The sequence below is a fragment of the Syzygium oleosum genome, unplaced genomic scaffold (assembly GCF_021117445.2).
Source record: "Syzygium oleosum isolate NSW1041296 unplaced genomic scaffold, Sole_v2.1 Sole_v2.48, whole genome shotgun sequence".
In the NCBI taxonomy this organism is placed as follows: Eukaryota; Viridiplantae; Streptophyta; class Magnoliopsida; order Myrtales; family Myrtaceae; genus Syzygium; species Syzygium oleosum.
The window spans coordinates 1,198,993-1,213,448 of NW_026607532.1; the positions used below are offsets into that span (position 1 = coordinate 1,198,993).

The 14,456-nt window shown below is 41.7% G+C and overlaps 3 protein-coding genes across 3 annotated transcripts; all 3 read right to left on the bottom strand.

The window, feature by feature from the left end:
- Nucleotides 1-3,482: 3,482 nt before the first annotated feature.
- On the bottom strand, nucleotides 3,483-4,072 carry LOC115681425 (uncharacterized). Its single transcript, XM_030605372.2, has one exon. The coding sequence runs from the start codon at nucleotides 4,018-4,020 to the stop codon at nucleotides 3,583-3,585; it is 438 nt and encodes a 145-aa protein (XP_030461232.2). The 5' UTR covers nucleotides 4,021-4,072; the 3' UTR covers nucleotides 3,483-3,582.
- Nucleotides 4,073-8,812: 4,740 nt separating this feature from the next.
- Nucleotides 8,813-9,448, bottom strand: LOC130136706 (agamous-like MADS-box protein AGL82). The gene has a single exon (XM_056306829.1). The coding sequence runs from the start codon at nucleotides 9,446-9,448 to the stop codon at nucleotides 8,813-8,815; it is 636 nt and encodes a 211-aa protein (XP_056162804.1).
- Nucleotides 9,449-12,189: 2,741 nt separating this feature from the next.
- Nucleotides 12,190-14,010, bottom strand: LOC115681356 (agamous-like MADS-box protein AGL36). The gene is made up of 2 exons (XM_030605274.2): nucleotides 13,921-14,010; nucleotides 12,190-13,434 (listed from the first exon to the last, which is right to left on the bottom strand). The coding sequence occupies exon 2, from the start codon at nucleotides 13,360-13,362 to the stop codon at nucleotides 12,469-12,471; it is 894 nt and encodes a 297-aa protein (XP_030461134.2). The 5' UTR covers nucleotides 13,363-13,434; nucleotides 13,921-14,010; the 3' UTR covers nucleotides 12,190-12,468.
- Nucleotides 14,011-14,456: the final 446 nt, after the last annotated feature.

Consider the following 14,456-nt stretch of genomic DNA (forward strand, 5'->3'; position numbering starts at 1 on the left):
TCTTATGATGGAGGGAGCGATTTCCAATCGATGGGAGGAGGAAGAAGGGGGGGAGGGGGGAGGTTGATGCATTGATTATTGTTTATGTGTGCATCGCAACCATCGAATTCGAGTTGCTTCCTTGTTACAACTTTAACTAACTGCCCATGGCCCGCCCCCGCCCCCGCCCCCGCCCCCCTTCTTCTTTTTTTTAGCTATGTTTTGCTTTGCTTGCTTACTAGCTATCGCTTCCATCAAAAAGCCTTGATGGCGTGATGGGGTGCTTCCTTCCCTTCGGCCAACCGCTGATCATGAATTTTGCCTTAAATAAAATGAGCCATGATTGTTATGATTTGGATGGTAGCGATGCGAGGTAATTGTCCGTTCAAGAAAGGAGATGGTCTTTGGATGAGATTTCAACGACCGGAGAAGGCTTCCCAATCACCAACCTTTAACATATGCGACGACGATCGCGCGGGGTTATGGGGTTGCTACTTTCAACTAAATAGTAAATACTGTATGTGGGGAGTATGCCTCGATGTGGCTTTTGCTATACATGTCGACATAATTGGAGGAGTCTTGCCTAGAAAAGTACAAAAAAAGTTCTAAATCCATTGCATTGGTAGCAAGTCGATCTTAAATATTTCAATTGGACCGATTTAGTCTTAAATCTTTTCACATTGTTACCAATTCTATTCATTCAGATAATTTATGCCGGAAATTACTAACATGGACGCCGGCCCTCCTAATGTGGATGGCCGGCATTGACGTGGATATAATTAATAATCTTTTTATAATTTAAAAAAATTTCCCTTTTTTCCTTTTTTTCCTTCTATTTTCTTCTTTGGCCTCTAGCCAGTACGTGGCTACAGACGAGGACTGGCGAGGGCGTTCCTTGTCCAGGCTGCAACGGCCGAGCCCTCGCCAGAATCGGCAAGGGTGGCCCTTGCCCATGCCGCGAGGGTGCAGCCCTTGCCTATGGTCGGCCATGGCCGCGTACGGGCCAAAGGAGAAAGAGAAGAAAAAAAAAAGAAAGGAAAAAAAAATAAATAAAGAGAATTGTTTTAAATTTTTCTAAAAAATTCAAAAAATTATTAAAATATTATAAAAATGTCAACGTCAACGTCAGTTGTGCCACGTAGGATGGTTGGAGTCCATGTCAGTGATTTCCGACTTAAATTGGCCGGATGGATTGAATTAGTACCAATGTGAAATGGTTTATGACTAAATTGTTTAAATTGAAAGCTTTATGACCGAATTGGTATCAATGCAATAAGTTTATAACTTTTTTGGTACTTTTCCCAACTCTTGCCACTAGTAGTGGTCACGAGCGTGGTTCGCTCGTGTCTAGACCCGGTCGTGAGCCCCGCGTCGCTCTGTCTCCTATCCATTAGACCTGTTAAACGGGTGGGTCGGGTCGGGTAAAAAAATTAAATATTTTGTTATTTTTTAAATCGAATTTTTAATTTTTTTTATTTTTATTTTATTTTTGGCCGATCGCCGGCCACACCTCTACTATCCATATGTCCTCCGAGAGTAAATGGGGGCGGGGCTTGGGAAAGGGCCTCGCATCGAAAAGCTTTGTCCGATGCGATTACCAATTGGGCCTAACTCAGGCCCAGGTGGAATTGAAATTTGGATGCCTTCTTCTGATGAATGGACGGGGTTTGATGATAACCAACTCAAGCCCGACCAGAGGTCGGGTTTGGTGAGGTCCTGCCAGCTGTTGCACTTTGTACCCGTACGGTCAATTGATTTGCCAGCATATCCTCGATTCGCTTGTGAATGATAGAACTCGAGTTGTTATCATGGTTGAAATCTATATTCCATCCACTTACATGATATAAGTTGTCGATCCTCTCGAAGACTACATCGCGATGGCGGTACCAAATACCCGGGAGAATTTGTCAGTACTGCATTAAGTGGTGGAGTAGCGCAACGTGAAAGTTAAAACGCGGTTACGGAACCTCGGAGGAAATCGTAATGATAAACTGGGATCTCATCAGAAATATATTTTCATGTAAGAATAAATTGAATCATGCTAGCGGGCGTATTAAGATTGATTGGAAATACGGGTTAATAAAGTGATGCGGATAGGTGCTTATTGAGCGGCAAGCATGCCCAACTTATTTATCTTCACTTAATATACATCACTACTGTTTCGTGATTAGACTTATGTTATATACCGTCTTTGTACACCTAGCATTATGGTCAAGAAACGTGATGGGAATTGGGTGGGATGGAGACGTTTAGTTTCAGGTTTGAGGTGCCATACTTTGCAAAAAGGCTGAGCAAATGCTTGAGAGAGAGAAAGAGAAAGAGAGTGGGAAAGTTAGAGACGGACAAAATAGTCCCTGATGGAACGTATATGGTTTCAAACTTCAGTGGTTAATGTGGTCAATTCACAACTAGACATGTCAAATTTCAAATTGGATGAATATGTGAATGATGCCCGCAAGCAATAAGAAGCTCGGGACGAAATGGGTCAAGTCGGGAATGAAAGATTATTGCCTCAAATGCATCACTATTGGAGTAGTGCTAAATTCTGTTAGACATGGGTATCAATGCCCATGTCAAATTGACTCATTTTAAACTCTTTGTTTTGTTCAGTATCAGCTACTTGTAGAGTAAACTTTTCGATGGTCCCACACAAAAAAAAAAAATGCCAAACACAAATAAAGACAAGACATGCGAAGCTGGTAGTAAAGAGCATTGCCGCCCATACATAATTTTATTGGCCAGAGCATTTTCTGTCTGCCAATCTAGAGCAAACTTTGCATGATTGATTTCTTTTTGGAGTTTCTGCTGGATGTACTCCGGTTGGGTTTCGAATCTTTGGGCGATGCTCATGTTCAATTGAGCTTGTAAATTCGTCCAAGGCAAGGAAACCTGAAGGCTGGGGCATGCGAAAACTAGGCAAAGCAAGTGGGGAATGTTGCGGAAGCTAAGCGATAAAATTGACAGAACAAGAAATGGAGACGCGGGTTAGTTGCACAAGGTATGGCCACCCTTTTATCGCCGATGCCGAGGGTATTTCGGACTTTTACAAACTCATAATAGACGGAGGTGCACTAGTCACGTGCATCTTTATAAAGATGCTCCTACGCCGACAAAGCATACCAACGCATCTTGGCCAGAGCCGGCGCATTGTCGATGTGCGCAATAATTTACGATGATAACAGGTTCATAGGTCTGCAAAGTCATTCTCCGAAAGGTCACTTTCTGACGAGGCGATGCCTTCTGGCGTCGCGCTCCGGAGAACGCATTCTTCGTTACGTAGCCGGTAGCTTGACTTCTGCGCCATCCGTCAATAAGGGTAAAGTTCCACCAGCAAACGTTGCGAATCTGACCGGCCAATTCTACCATTTCGTGTGGTTTTGCCTTTGGACTAATCGAATGAGTTTTTGTTCTCCTAAAAACGTGAGGCTCTGGTTATTAGGGTAATGACAGATGAACTGAATTCGGTACACAAATGTTGACTTTGGACTCAAATTTGGTAGATGTACAGGTGCAAAATCTTAATAGCAACGCTTGAACAAGAACAAAAGAGGAGCACATGATCTCCTTGCAGACAGAAAGAGAGAGGGAGAGAGATGCGAGAGCTCAGCACATCCTCTCCATGGCCTTGGCATTAGAAAGCTCGCCAGAAGCTTGCAGGGCCTTGTACATCTCGTAGACGAGCCTCGCCTCCACCTCCTCGCTCGAGTACACGATCCGTGGCCGCCGGGGCTTCGCAGCTTGCTTCCCGCCGAAGAAGCTGTCCGTGTTCAGGGACCCGACCTTGCCGGCCAACCGGACCATCATGTTGACGTAAATGTCCCTCAGCCGCACGAATATCTTGAAGGGAGAGTAGTAGATGGTCCTCAACCGCAGCTTCCGGGCGATCTTGATCTTCCAAGACCTCCGTGGGCCGCCGGTGTTGCCGCCGCCGAGCCTCCCGACCTGCAGGCGCTGGCCGCGGCCGCCGTCGAGCCGCCTGTATTTCCTCCTCCTCCAGTATCTCTTCAAGCTTCCGTCGAATGGCTTTGCCAAAAGATCCATGAGAGAGCGAAAGAGAGAGAGCTGATAATTCAAGGGTTTAGTCGTGGCTCGCAGTAACGTGGTGAACGTATATAAATGGAGAGGAAGTTTCGTTGTCCAGGAGCAACACATAATGGCTGATCCAGTCAACAAAGCCGGTTTGACTTATGGTCATCGTATTTCTTTATTTTCATTTAATTTTATTTTTAAGACAAGAGAGTCCATTTTCCAAGTTAGTAAATTTCAAAATTTATGAAGATCAAAACCACATCCCTCTTGTGGACGAGGGAAAAGACGCAAAACCAAACCATGAATAAACTACCTAAATGAAATCGAGAGATCGAACTTATATTAGATCCAAATAGCTCAAACGGGACGTATCAATTTCTCGATCAGTAAATCAATTCACGTTGCGGGTACGATGCTACCCATAATTTAAAAAGAGCACGGGCATTTTGTGACGCGCTTGATATGAAAACGACACCTGCGACTTTCCATCCTATTGTCCTTTCCTTCGTATTTATCCCCACCGAAAATGTAATTTCAGAGAGATGGGGAATCAACGTGTGTGGATCAGGGTCGGGCTAGAAAACAAGCGAGATAGGTGGGGGTTGAAACTTAATGCAAAAACTTTACAGATGGAGACAGGACGAGGAAAAAGTCGAAGAAAGACCAACCAAACCAAACCACACACCGCAACCGGACAACATTGTTATTGTCCGGCTCGTGTTCGTTGGCCGGATCATAAGTCTAGATAATTGACCCACAACTATCAACTGCATCGGGTCCAGGTTTTGACCATACAGAAGAGCTTTTAATTCGGAAAAAAAAAGGATTGCAATTCGCACATGAACATTCGATTTTGGAACGGATTTCTTCTCCGGCTAAAAGTATAACGCCGTGTGATTTGACCGTGACATCAAGCCAATAACCCCCGACGAGCGGTATAACAATCCGCAGGATGAAAAAAAAGAGCGGGGGTCGAGAGATTTTATTAGGACGGTTCAGTCGCGTTCGTAATGATAAAATAAGACTTTAAGGGTGCGTGAGTTTTATGAAAAAATGAATGATTTGAAAAATATTTTCATTAAAACGATCGCTTGTCTTAGCACCTCTTTATTGGTATCAAAGCCAGCGTTCTATTCAGCCTACTTGTTTGTGTTTAGATGAAATACTAGGCAGAAAGGTAGAAGCAAAGATTTAGGGATAATGAATGATTGGAAAATATTTTCATCGTCCATGAAAATATTAAGACATAAATTATTGTGGATAATGAAAATATCTTTCGTTGACTAATTATTTCAAGCAATGTAAACAATTATTTTTAAGAAAAATGATTTATAAAACATTCATTTATCGCGAAATAATCGGAGCCTCAAGTCTAATTTTAATACGAAATTATGCGACAATCTTAATTAGACTGGAGTACTAAAAAATGTTAGGCCAGTAAGAGCTTGCGCTGGACAAATCAAAACCTAACTCTTAGTGGGAAACCTTGATTTAGTCAGGGGTTTATTGTCAACTTATAGATTCGCTAATCTCAACTTATGCCACTTGGAATGCACCTATTTGCAATGGATGTTAGGTGGTCGATGGAAGGTATTGAATTAATGCATTCTTGAGCTTATTTTGAGAGTCGCGGGGTGACATATTAATAAGGGTTAATATCATGAAAAATCCAAAATTAGTACACTTATGACAATTTTACCCCAAACTAATTTTTTGACCACGAAAACCCCTAAACTGATACACATGTGATAAATTTATCTCAAACTAATTTTTTGACCACAAAAAACCCCCGAACTGGTACATTTGTGACAAATTTACCATTTGTTAGTTTCCATTAAATTGAATTAATACCACAAAAAATCATAAACTGGTACACCTGTGACAAACGGAGGGTAGAACATAAAATTGGTACATCCATTAATTGCTGCGTGTCATTTAACAAAGTAATTGGACGGTAAAATTTAACGGAAATAAACTGAGGGAAAATTTGTCACAAGTGTACCAGTTTGAGATTTTTGTTGATCAAAAAATAAGTTTGGTGTAAAATTATCACAAGCGTATCAATTTGGGATTTTTCGCGATATTAACCCTATTAATAATGACCATTGATGAAAGCATACAGTACAGAATTTACGAACATGGAGTGCTAGCTAGATCAATGACACGTTTGTTTCGCGAAAAATAAAATGATTTGGAAGATATATTCCAAATAAACAATTTCTTGCATATTACTTGAAGTAATCTGGTAATGAAAAATGTTTTCATTATCGATCACATTTTATACATGGATATTTTCATAAAAGACGCGAATACTTTTCAGTTCATTTTTTACACACGACACGGGGACCAAATTTTTTCAATATGCCAAGAAGGCCTATAAAGCTATTGACTTTCTCGGGGGCAGGCTTGCTGATAGAGGGGCCACTTTAGCATTTACAAAGCGCTCGATTAGTGCTTGTCGTTAGGGTGGTTTTTGCCTATTTTCGCTATTTAGCATAGGCTTTACTTTTTTTTTTCGTGTGAGATTGAGATAAGGCCCTCCTCATGAATCATGACGCTAGGGCACGGTTGGAAAAAAAAAATTCGGAACTCGAATAGGGGCATTTTATATACTCTTCCGATCAAATTCGCCTTTCGTTCAAACGTAATGTCTGTGGTTCCGATAGATAAAAAGAAATCTTAGTTTGCAGATAAGCTGAAAGTGCTCGCGAAGAGAATTATTGTCTCAAAATTGGTTTAAACTCGCGGCAACTGAAGAAGCGGCCGGGGGAAAAAAAATTAGCAGATCTTATCTACTTGGATAACCATTGATGAAGTTACTTCGCTTATGGATCAAAGATGATCAGTTTAATTAAATAAACGGTAGAACCGTATATGTAGCGGCCTTACTCTATATCTATAAATTATGAGAGAAAAACATAATGATTAGTTTCAATATAAAAAAAAAGGAGATTGACTTAATATAAAAAAAATGAAACAGCAAAATTGCAAAACACTTGTAAGGCAGAAAAGATAGCACGTATAAACTAGAAGAAACATTGTATTTTTCCGTTCATCAATAATCTCGGATCAAGTTAGATCAGATTTGAATACGAAACAACTTATGATCAAAGTATCATGGGCACGTTCCATTCTTGCTTTAGTCATTCATATTAAGTATTTCGAACGCCGTGAAAAGACCATTCGACTTATTTGTACAGAAATTTGATCAGATTTGCTAATCCTTATTTCAAGAAAATTATAATTTATAACATGAATTCATTGATTAATATAAAACTCGAAAAGGTAATCAATTGGGCGCAAATAAAGGTAATCAAAGGCCAACCCACATCGCATTAAGGCCCGTGAAGAGTAAGCATCGATCGCACGCAACCCCCAGTTGGTGGTATGGAAAAAATCCATGATATGATGAACGGTCAAGATATCGTAGTATTTACAACTGCAATAATCGAACCATAGATTCTCTCCTTTTGTTTAATAAATCATAATTTTCTTGCTTCCTATATGCATGCTGTTCTCAAAATAATTCTATATGATATCAGGTAAATTCCGTGCATGGATACTAGATAATGAAGTTCCTCGTGAGATGATTTAGGGGTGTACAAAATAACCGGAAACCGCCCGGACCTCTCGGAACCGAACCAGAACCGGTGGTTCCTAAGGGAATCAGTCCGGTTCCTGGTTCCAGGTGTGGAACCGTCCACTGGACCGAACCGGTAATATAATAATAATATATAATATAATATAATATAATATAATATATTTATTTAATTTTTAATTAAAAAAAGAAAAAAAATCATAAATCCCTAAACTAAACCTAACTCGTTTGGCGCTTATAGCCTCGTACCGAACCAAGAAACACCTTCTTTCGCTTTCGCCTCACGCTTACTCTCACTCTCTCACTCTTGTCGGTCGTTGCTCACCTCACTGTCTCCGTTTCCGTCCTTGGCTGGTGGGACCGGTTCCATGGACCTACTCGGGAATTGGACTGGACCGGCGGTTTGGTTCCCGGGTGGATCTATGTAACCAACGATCGGTTCCCGGTTCCAATTTTCCGGAACCAGTCCTTAGTGGGCGGTTCCCGGTTCTAGGATGGGAACTGTCCACCCGGATCATACTCACCCCTAAGATGATTTCACCGAGAGAGATAAAAAACGAATCGGTTTTAGTTAAGGGGAAACTTTCATTGTGTTTTAGCCTAAGAGAGAAGAAAGATAGCTCTTCCTGCACTTTTTTTTTTTTTTGTTCTCTATGGGGTTTTTGTTTCTTTATTAACTCAATATTCTCATGAAAATTTGTTCGTTCCCATCTTCAGTTGGGGTTTCCTTGGATGGCTTTATTGTTATGTCTCACTGTATCAGGAGTGTGATTATAACCCTCTGAACAACTTTCTTTAAGTGCATGCATATTCAACAAAACAGCACGTTCCCAGTTAACATCAAACGTGAGAAAACAGGTTCTTGAAGACATGTAAGAGGCCTATTAACTTCATCAGAGTAACTAAATCTACTTCATGTCAGAAAAACTGGATCCACTAAACATCAGAAACACACGAAGCTCAATCATAATTATACTAATTTTATTAAGAATTTTCTGTACAAGCACTGCAAAATCACCCGTTAAGCTCGGTGAAAAGAAAACTGCCAGCCCTCTAAGGGGGTTTTTGTAGCAGTGGATTGCTTAGGAATAGGTTGGGTCATTGAAGAATTGAGCCTGATCATGAAAAACATTCTGGTGACAAAAATTGCTGCAGGGGGTCACACATCATGCTCTGATCTGAACTTCATTGACAATGAAGTCAATGCTAAGGGATACTCATGGATTGATCCAACTGTTGACACATGAACTCGAAAGGCAGTCCAGCTCCGACCACCCCATCTTGCATGAAGCCTGCATTGCTTGCATGGAGGTCCACTCCGATGCTGGGTACGATCTCGTCACTTGGTGCCGCCGTCTCGACCGTTCTCTTCTCCTTCATCGTGGCAAGCCTCGTCTTTGCCTGTTCGAGTCTATCGCCCACAGCGCTCAGAAGCGATCTCAATTGAGGGCCTGAAAGATCTTTTAGGAACTCGTCTGAGACCGGATACTTGGCCTCCCAGTTGACCTTGCGGGCCTCGGCGAGCTCGGCGTCAATCTTCTCCTTCCGGCTTGCAAAAAACTCGCGCAGTCCGGTGGCGCGCTTGGCACGGCGATCCGCGGCCTCACTTCGATAGCGGCAGACGATGCGCTCTACCTCCTTACTGTCTGATGGCCAAATCTCCGGCTGGACTAGGCCGTCACCGGACATCCTCATTGGGTAGATGATCACACACGTGTCGACGCCGCAGAGGGTTTTGAATGTCTCAGCCTTCTTCATCAATCCCTTCTTTCTTTTCTCGAACGTGATTCTGCGAGATCTTGAATTTGATATGAGTTCCAGTTTCACTTTAGCGCGACCCATGTTGATTCAAATACTTAGAATTTCTTCGTCGAATGTTTGTATCCGACTAAGGCGAGACCTCCTTTTCCTTGTCTGCCACAGAGAGAGAAAACTACATTCAGTTACAGGAGAGGAAGTCTGTCCATCGAATGATCTTGTTCAAATAAACGAAAGAAAAATCGACATTCAACAGTCTCCGCCTCGCTACACTCCTCTTCCTCTGTCATCTTTTTCATCAAAATCTACCGAATCTTGAATGATCGCCATCAAAGTAAAGCAAACCCAACGGAAGCATAGAAAAGCGAAAGAGATCGAACATACACCTCTCACTGAATCATCGCTTGCCGCCCTCCAAGAAACTTAAAGTCTCAGGACGATTTAAGACAGAAGCAAGATCAATACATACGCAGATTTATCGATGAAGACCGAACTCATCTACTCAGATATGTAACGAAAGAATGCAGGACGCAGATCAGACCGGTAGCAATCCCACAAGTCATCAAACTCAAAGTTTCAAGCTATAACGCATGAAAATCTAAGCGAAGATGCGTCAATGGAGAGCGAGTCTCACCTGGTTCAGCGTGCAAAGAGAGATGGACGTTGAAAAAGCTACTGTTTACGCCAAACTCAAAACTTCTATATATATCTCCAATTTTCGTAGGATAGGTTAAAGATATTGTCCCTATAAGTATCGTATCTTAGTGGTATATATTTCCTATTTTGATATACTGATGTTTCCCGTTAAGATTATTACACCATGTATATATACAAAATATTTGCATAATTGTATAAGTAGATGGAGTTAAATTGAGTAATTGCTCAATAATTTGCTGTCGATTTCCAGTGGCGTTCTCTTGCAGCAGATCAATCTTCTTTTCTTTTTATCAAGAAGACGCTTATTTCTTCAAATAGCGAACTTCATAAATATTTAAGAGCATTACGTGTCATAAGAAATATTATTGACCGCAGAAGTCGACAATCGAATATATATTTCTTTTCTTATCAAATTTGGACAATGATTGTCCGCATAATTTGAGTTAGGGAGTGCAACAAAGGACAACTTATACATGCCATGTCAGATTTTGTGACCACTACTGTTTCGTCGGAATTGATCGGTAGTGAAATATCTTTCGCCAAAAGTTATTTTTCGATTTTTATTAAAGGAGATAGGTTCTATAATGATTCCGGACAGGAGATATCATAGGTAAACATAAAACAACGATAACTTCAAACAAAATTATACAAATGCAAACCGTGCCGGAATTTAATCGAAGCTAAAGCTTGGAAAATACAGCCACTTCGGCAGAACTGAACGTAAGCAAACTATACTGTAATTTAATCAACGACAATGCTTAAGACCGCAGAGATGTAAGTCGGAATTTAATCAATGACGCGACACCCGATATAAAGATACACGCCGGAATTTAATCGACAACGTGGATCTGAAAACTATAACTAAGAAACACGCTGGAATTTAATCGACGGTGCGAGTTTGGAAATTGAAAGTACAATACAAGAAAGTAAAGATAACTGAAAGATAATAAATTTATTTGTTTGTGCGTGGGAGGCGTTTCTAGTAGACGAATGATGGTATTTATAGTGGTTGTGCCATAGCCATCTCTGAGCAGTTTTCTTGCGGTCGCAGCCAAGTTCCCCCATCTCTGAAAGTTTTGTCCTTATACTCTCACAATGCCGTGGTATTGTCTTTAAACGGTTGTTCCTTTAAAATCGCGTGTTAGTAGGTCCATGACTTCCATCAATTTGTTCTCCAGTGACTTCAAACCTGTAACTGCATCTTGATGCCCTTTATGTGTTTGACTTTCTTCTGATGCCATAATCGATAATTTGTTGACCTTATTAATCGATACCTCTGTCGACTATCATTAACCATTTGTCATCATCTGTCGACAATCGATCAGTTATGATCATCGATGTGCATTAATATTGATCATATTTCTTGCGGTCGTTGTCACGTGCTTAATACTCCATACTCTAATCAAGATATGATAAACGACCAAGATATCCTAATATTTTACAATTGTAACAATGGAACCATTTTGTTTGACATAAGTTCTCTCCTTCTGTTTAATGAATCATAACTCGCTTGCTTCATGTGCATATTGTTTTAAAAAAAAACTCTAATCGATCCCATCGCTCTCGGTAAATTCCGTGCATAGATATGGTATGGTAAACTTCATCCTGTGATGATTTCTTCGTGCGTCAAATGGCGTAAACTTCATCCTAAGCCATTCCCCGGGGACGAGCCCGCACAGGTAATCGGGGCGCCTATACCTCGGGGGAAATTAGCCCAGCAACCTACCGCCAGGGCCCCCCACTTAAATTACGGAACCGAGCGGGGATTCGAACTCAGAACCTCTGAGGAGGGAAGGAAAGCGCCCACCAACTCGGCCATACGCAAGTGGGTTTCTATGCTATGTTTTTGGTCTCTATATGGTTTTAGTTTCTTTATCAAGTCGATATTCTCATAAAAAAAATGTGTTTGTTCCTATCATTAGTTGCGTTTCCCGGATGGCTCTATTGCTATATCTCAATGTATCAGAGGTGTGAAATTACTCTCCGAACACCTTGTTTTTGAGTTGCATGCGCAATCAACAAAACAGCACACCGTCACAGCTAACATCAAAAGTGAGAAAACAGGTTCTTCAAGACATGAAAGAAGCCTACTGACATCATCAGAGTTAATAAAACCTCCTTCATGTCAGAAAAACTGGATCCCACTAATCATCAGAAACACAAGCAGCTGAATATCAACTATTCCAACTTTATTATGACATTTCTGTACAACTTACAAGCAGTGCAAAATAACCATTAAGCCCGATCTGATCGTGTCGAAGCTTTTATTGGAAAAGGAAAAAAAACAAAACGGTTGAAAGAAAACTAAAATAACGGATGACTCTTGCCGGCCCTTTAAACGGCTTCTTGTAGCAGTGAGTTGCTTAGGAATAGGTTGGGTCATTGAAGACTTGAGCCTGACCATGAAAAACATTCTGGTGTCAAAAATTGCCGCAGGGGGTCGCACATCATGCTCTGATCTGAACTTCATTGACGGTTCTGCACCACGAATAGTCACCTCTTGAGGTTCCGAACTGCGTTGAACACTCAGGCGGTAAGGAACTCAATGGTAACGAATAATCATGGATTGATCCAACTAAACTGTCCTGTTGATACAGGGACTCGAAAGGCAGTCCGGCTTCAACCGCGCTGTCTTGCATGAAGACTGCATTGCTCGTATGGAGGTCTACTCCGCCGCTGGGAACGGTCCAGTCACTTGGCGCTGCCGTCTCGACCCTTCTCTTCTCATTGTCCTGTTGATACATGAACTCAAAAGACAGTCCGGCTTTGACCATCCCATCTTGCATGAAGCCTGCACTGCTTGCATGGAGGTCCACTCCGCCGCTGGATACGAACCAGTCACTTGGTGCCGAGATCTCAACCCTTCTCTTCTCCTTTATCGTGGCAAGCCTCGTCTTCGCCTGTTCGAGTCTATCGCCCACAGCGCTCAGAAGCGACCTCAGTTGAGGCTCTGAGAGATCTTTGAGGAACCCGTCCAAGACCGGATACTTGGCCTCCCGGTTGGCCTTGCGGACCTCGGCTAGCTCGGCATCAATCTTCCTCTTCCGGCTTGCGAAAAACTCGCGCAGTCCGGTGGCGTGCTTGGCACGGCGATCTGCGGCCTCACTTCGATAGCGGCGGACGATGCGCTCCACCTCCTTACCGTCCGGCGGCCAGATTTCCGGCTCGACCAGGCTCTCGCCGGACATCCCCATTGGGTATATCATCACACACGTGTCGACGCCGCAGAGGATTTTGAATTCCTCGGCCTTCTTCATTAGTCCCTTCTTTCTTTTCTCGAAGGTGATTCTGCGGGATCTTGAATTGGATATGAGTTCGAGTTTCAATTTAGCACGACCCATGTTGATTCGAATACTCAGAATGTCTTATTCGAATGTCTGAATCTGACTAAGGCGAGATGTCCTTTTCCTCGTCTGCAACAGAGAGATAGAGTGAACTATATTCAGTTACAGGAGAGGAAGTTTGTCCATCGAATGATCTTGTCCAAACAGACAAGAATATAATCGACATTCAACAGTCTCCGCCCAGCTACCCTCGTCTTCCCCTGTCATCTTTTCCACCAAATCTACCGAATCTTGAATAATCCCCATCAAAGTAGAGCAAACCTAACGGAAGCATATTAGGGCAAAAGATATCGAACCTACACCTCTCCCCGAATCATCGCTTGGCCTCCAAGTAATTCAAAATCCCAAGGGTTTTCAAGACAGAAGCAAGATCGATACATCCACAGATTCATCGATGAAGATCGAAATCATCCGCTCAGATATGTAACACGAGAATGCAGAATGCAGGACCCAGATCAGACCGATTGTAATCGCACGAGTCATCAAACTCGGAGTTTCAAGCTAAAAACCCATGAAAATCTAAGCGAAGATGCGTCGATGGAGAGCGAATCTCACCTGGTTCAGCGAGCGAAGAGAGAGGCGGACGTTGAGAAAGCTACTGAGTACGCCGAACTCAAAACTTCTATGTCTTATCTCCGATTTTCGTATGATCGGTTGAAGATTATGTCCCTGTGGGTATCGTATTTCAATGGTAGATATTTCCTATTTTGATACCCTAATGTTACCGTTAAGATCATTCCACTATGTCTATATTCAAAATATTTGCACACACCGATAAAAGTAAATGGAGTTAAATTGAATAATTTGCTAATTAATTTCCTGTCGATTAAGCCGTGAATAAATACGCTGGCTACTGGACTTCTTTCTTCTCTTTTTTTTTAGCAAATTTTTCTTGCGTTATCTTGTAATTCAAGATTTTCACCTACAAAGCTGTAAGGTAGTATGACTGTAAATTAATTATGAAAGTCTACTATCGTAGATTTGCAAATGTAAATTGTAAATTCTTTTTGATCGGTAAAAAAGGGCGAGATTATTAAATATCATGTATTAAATATCAGTGATCATTGACTATCGGTCATTAATTCCACTGG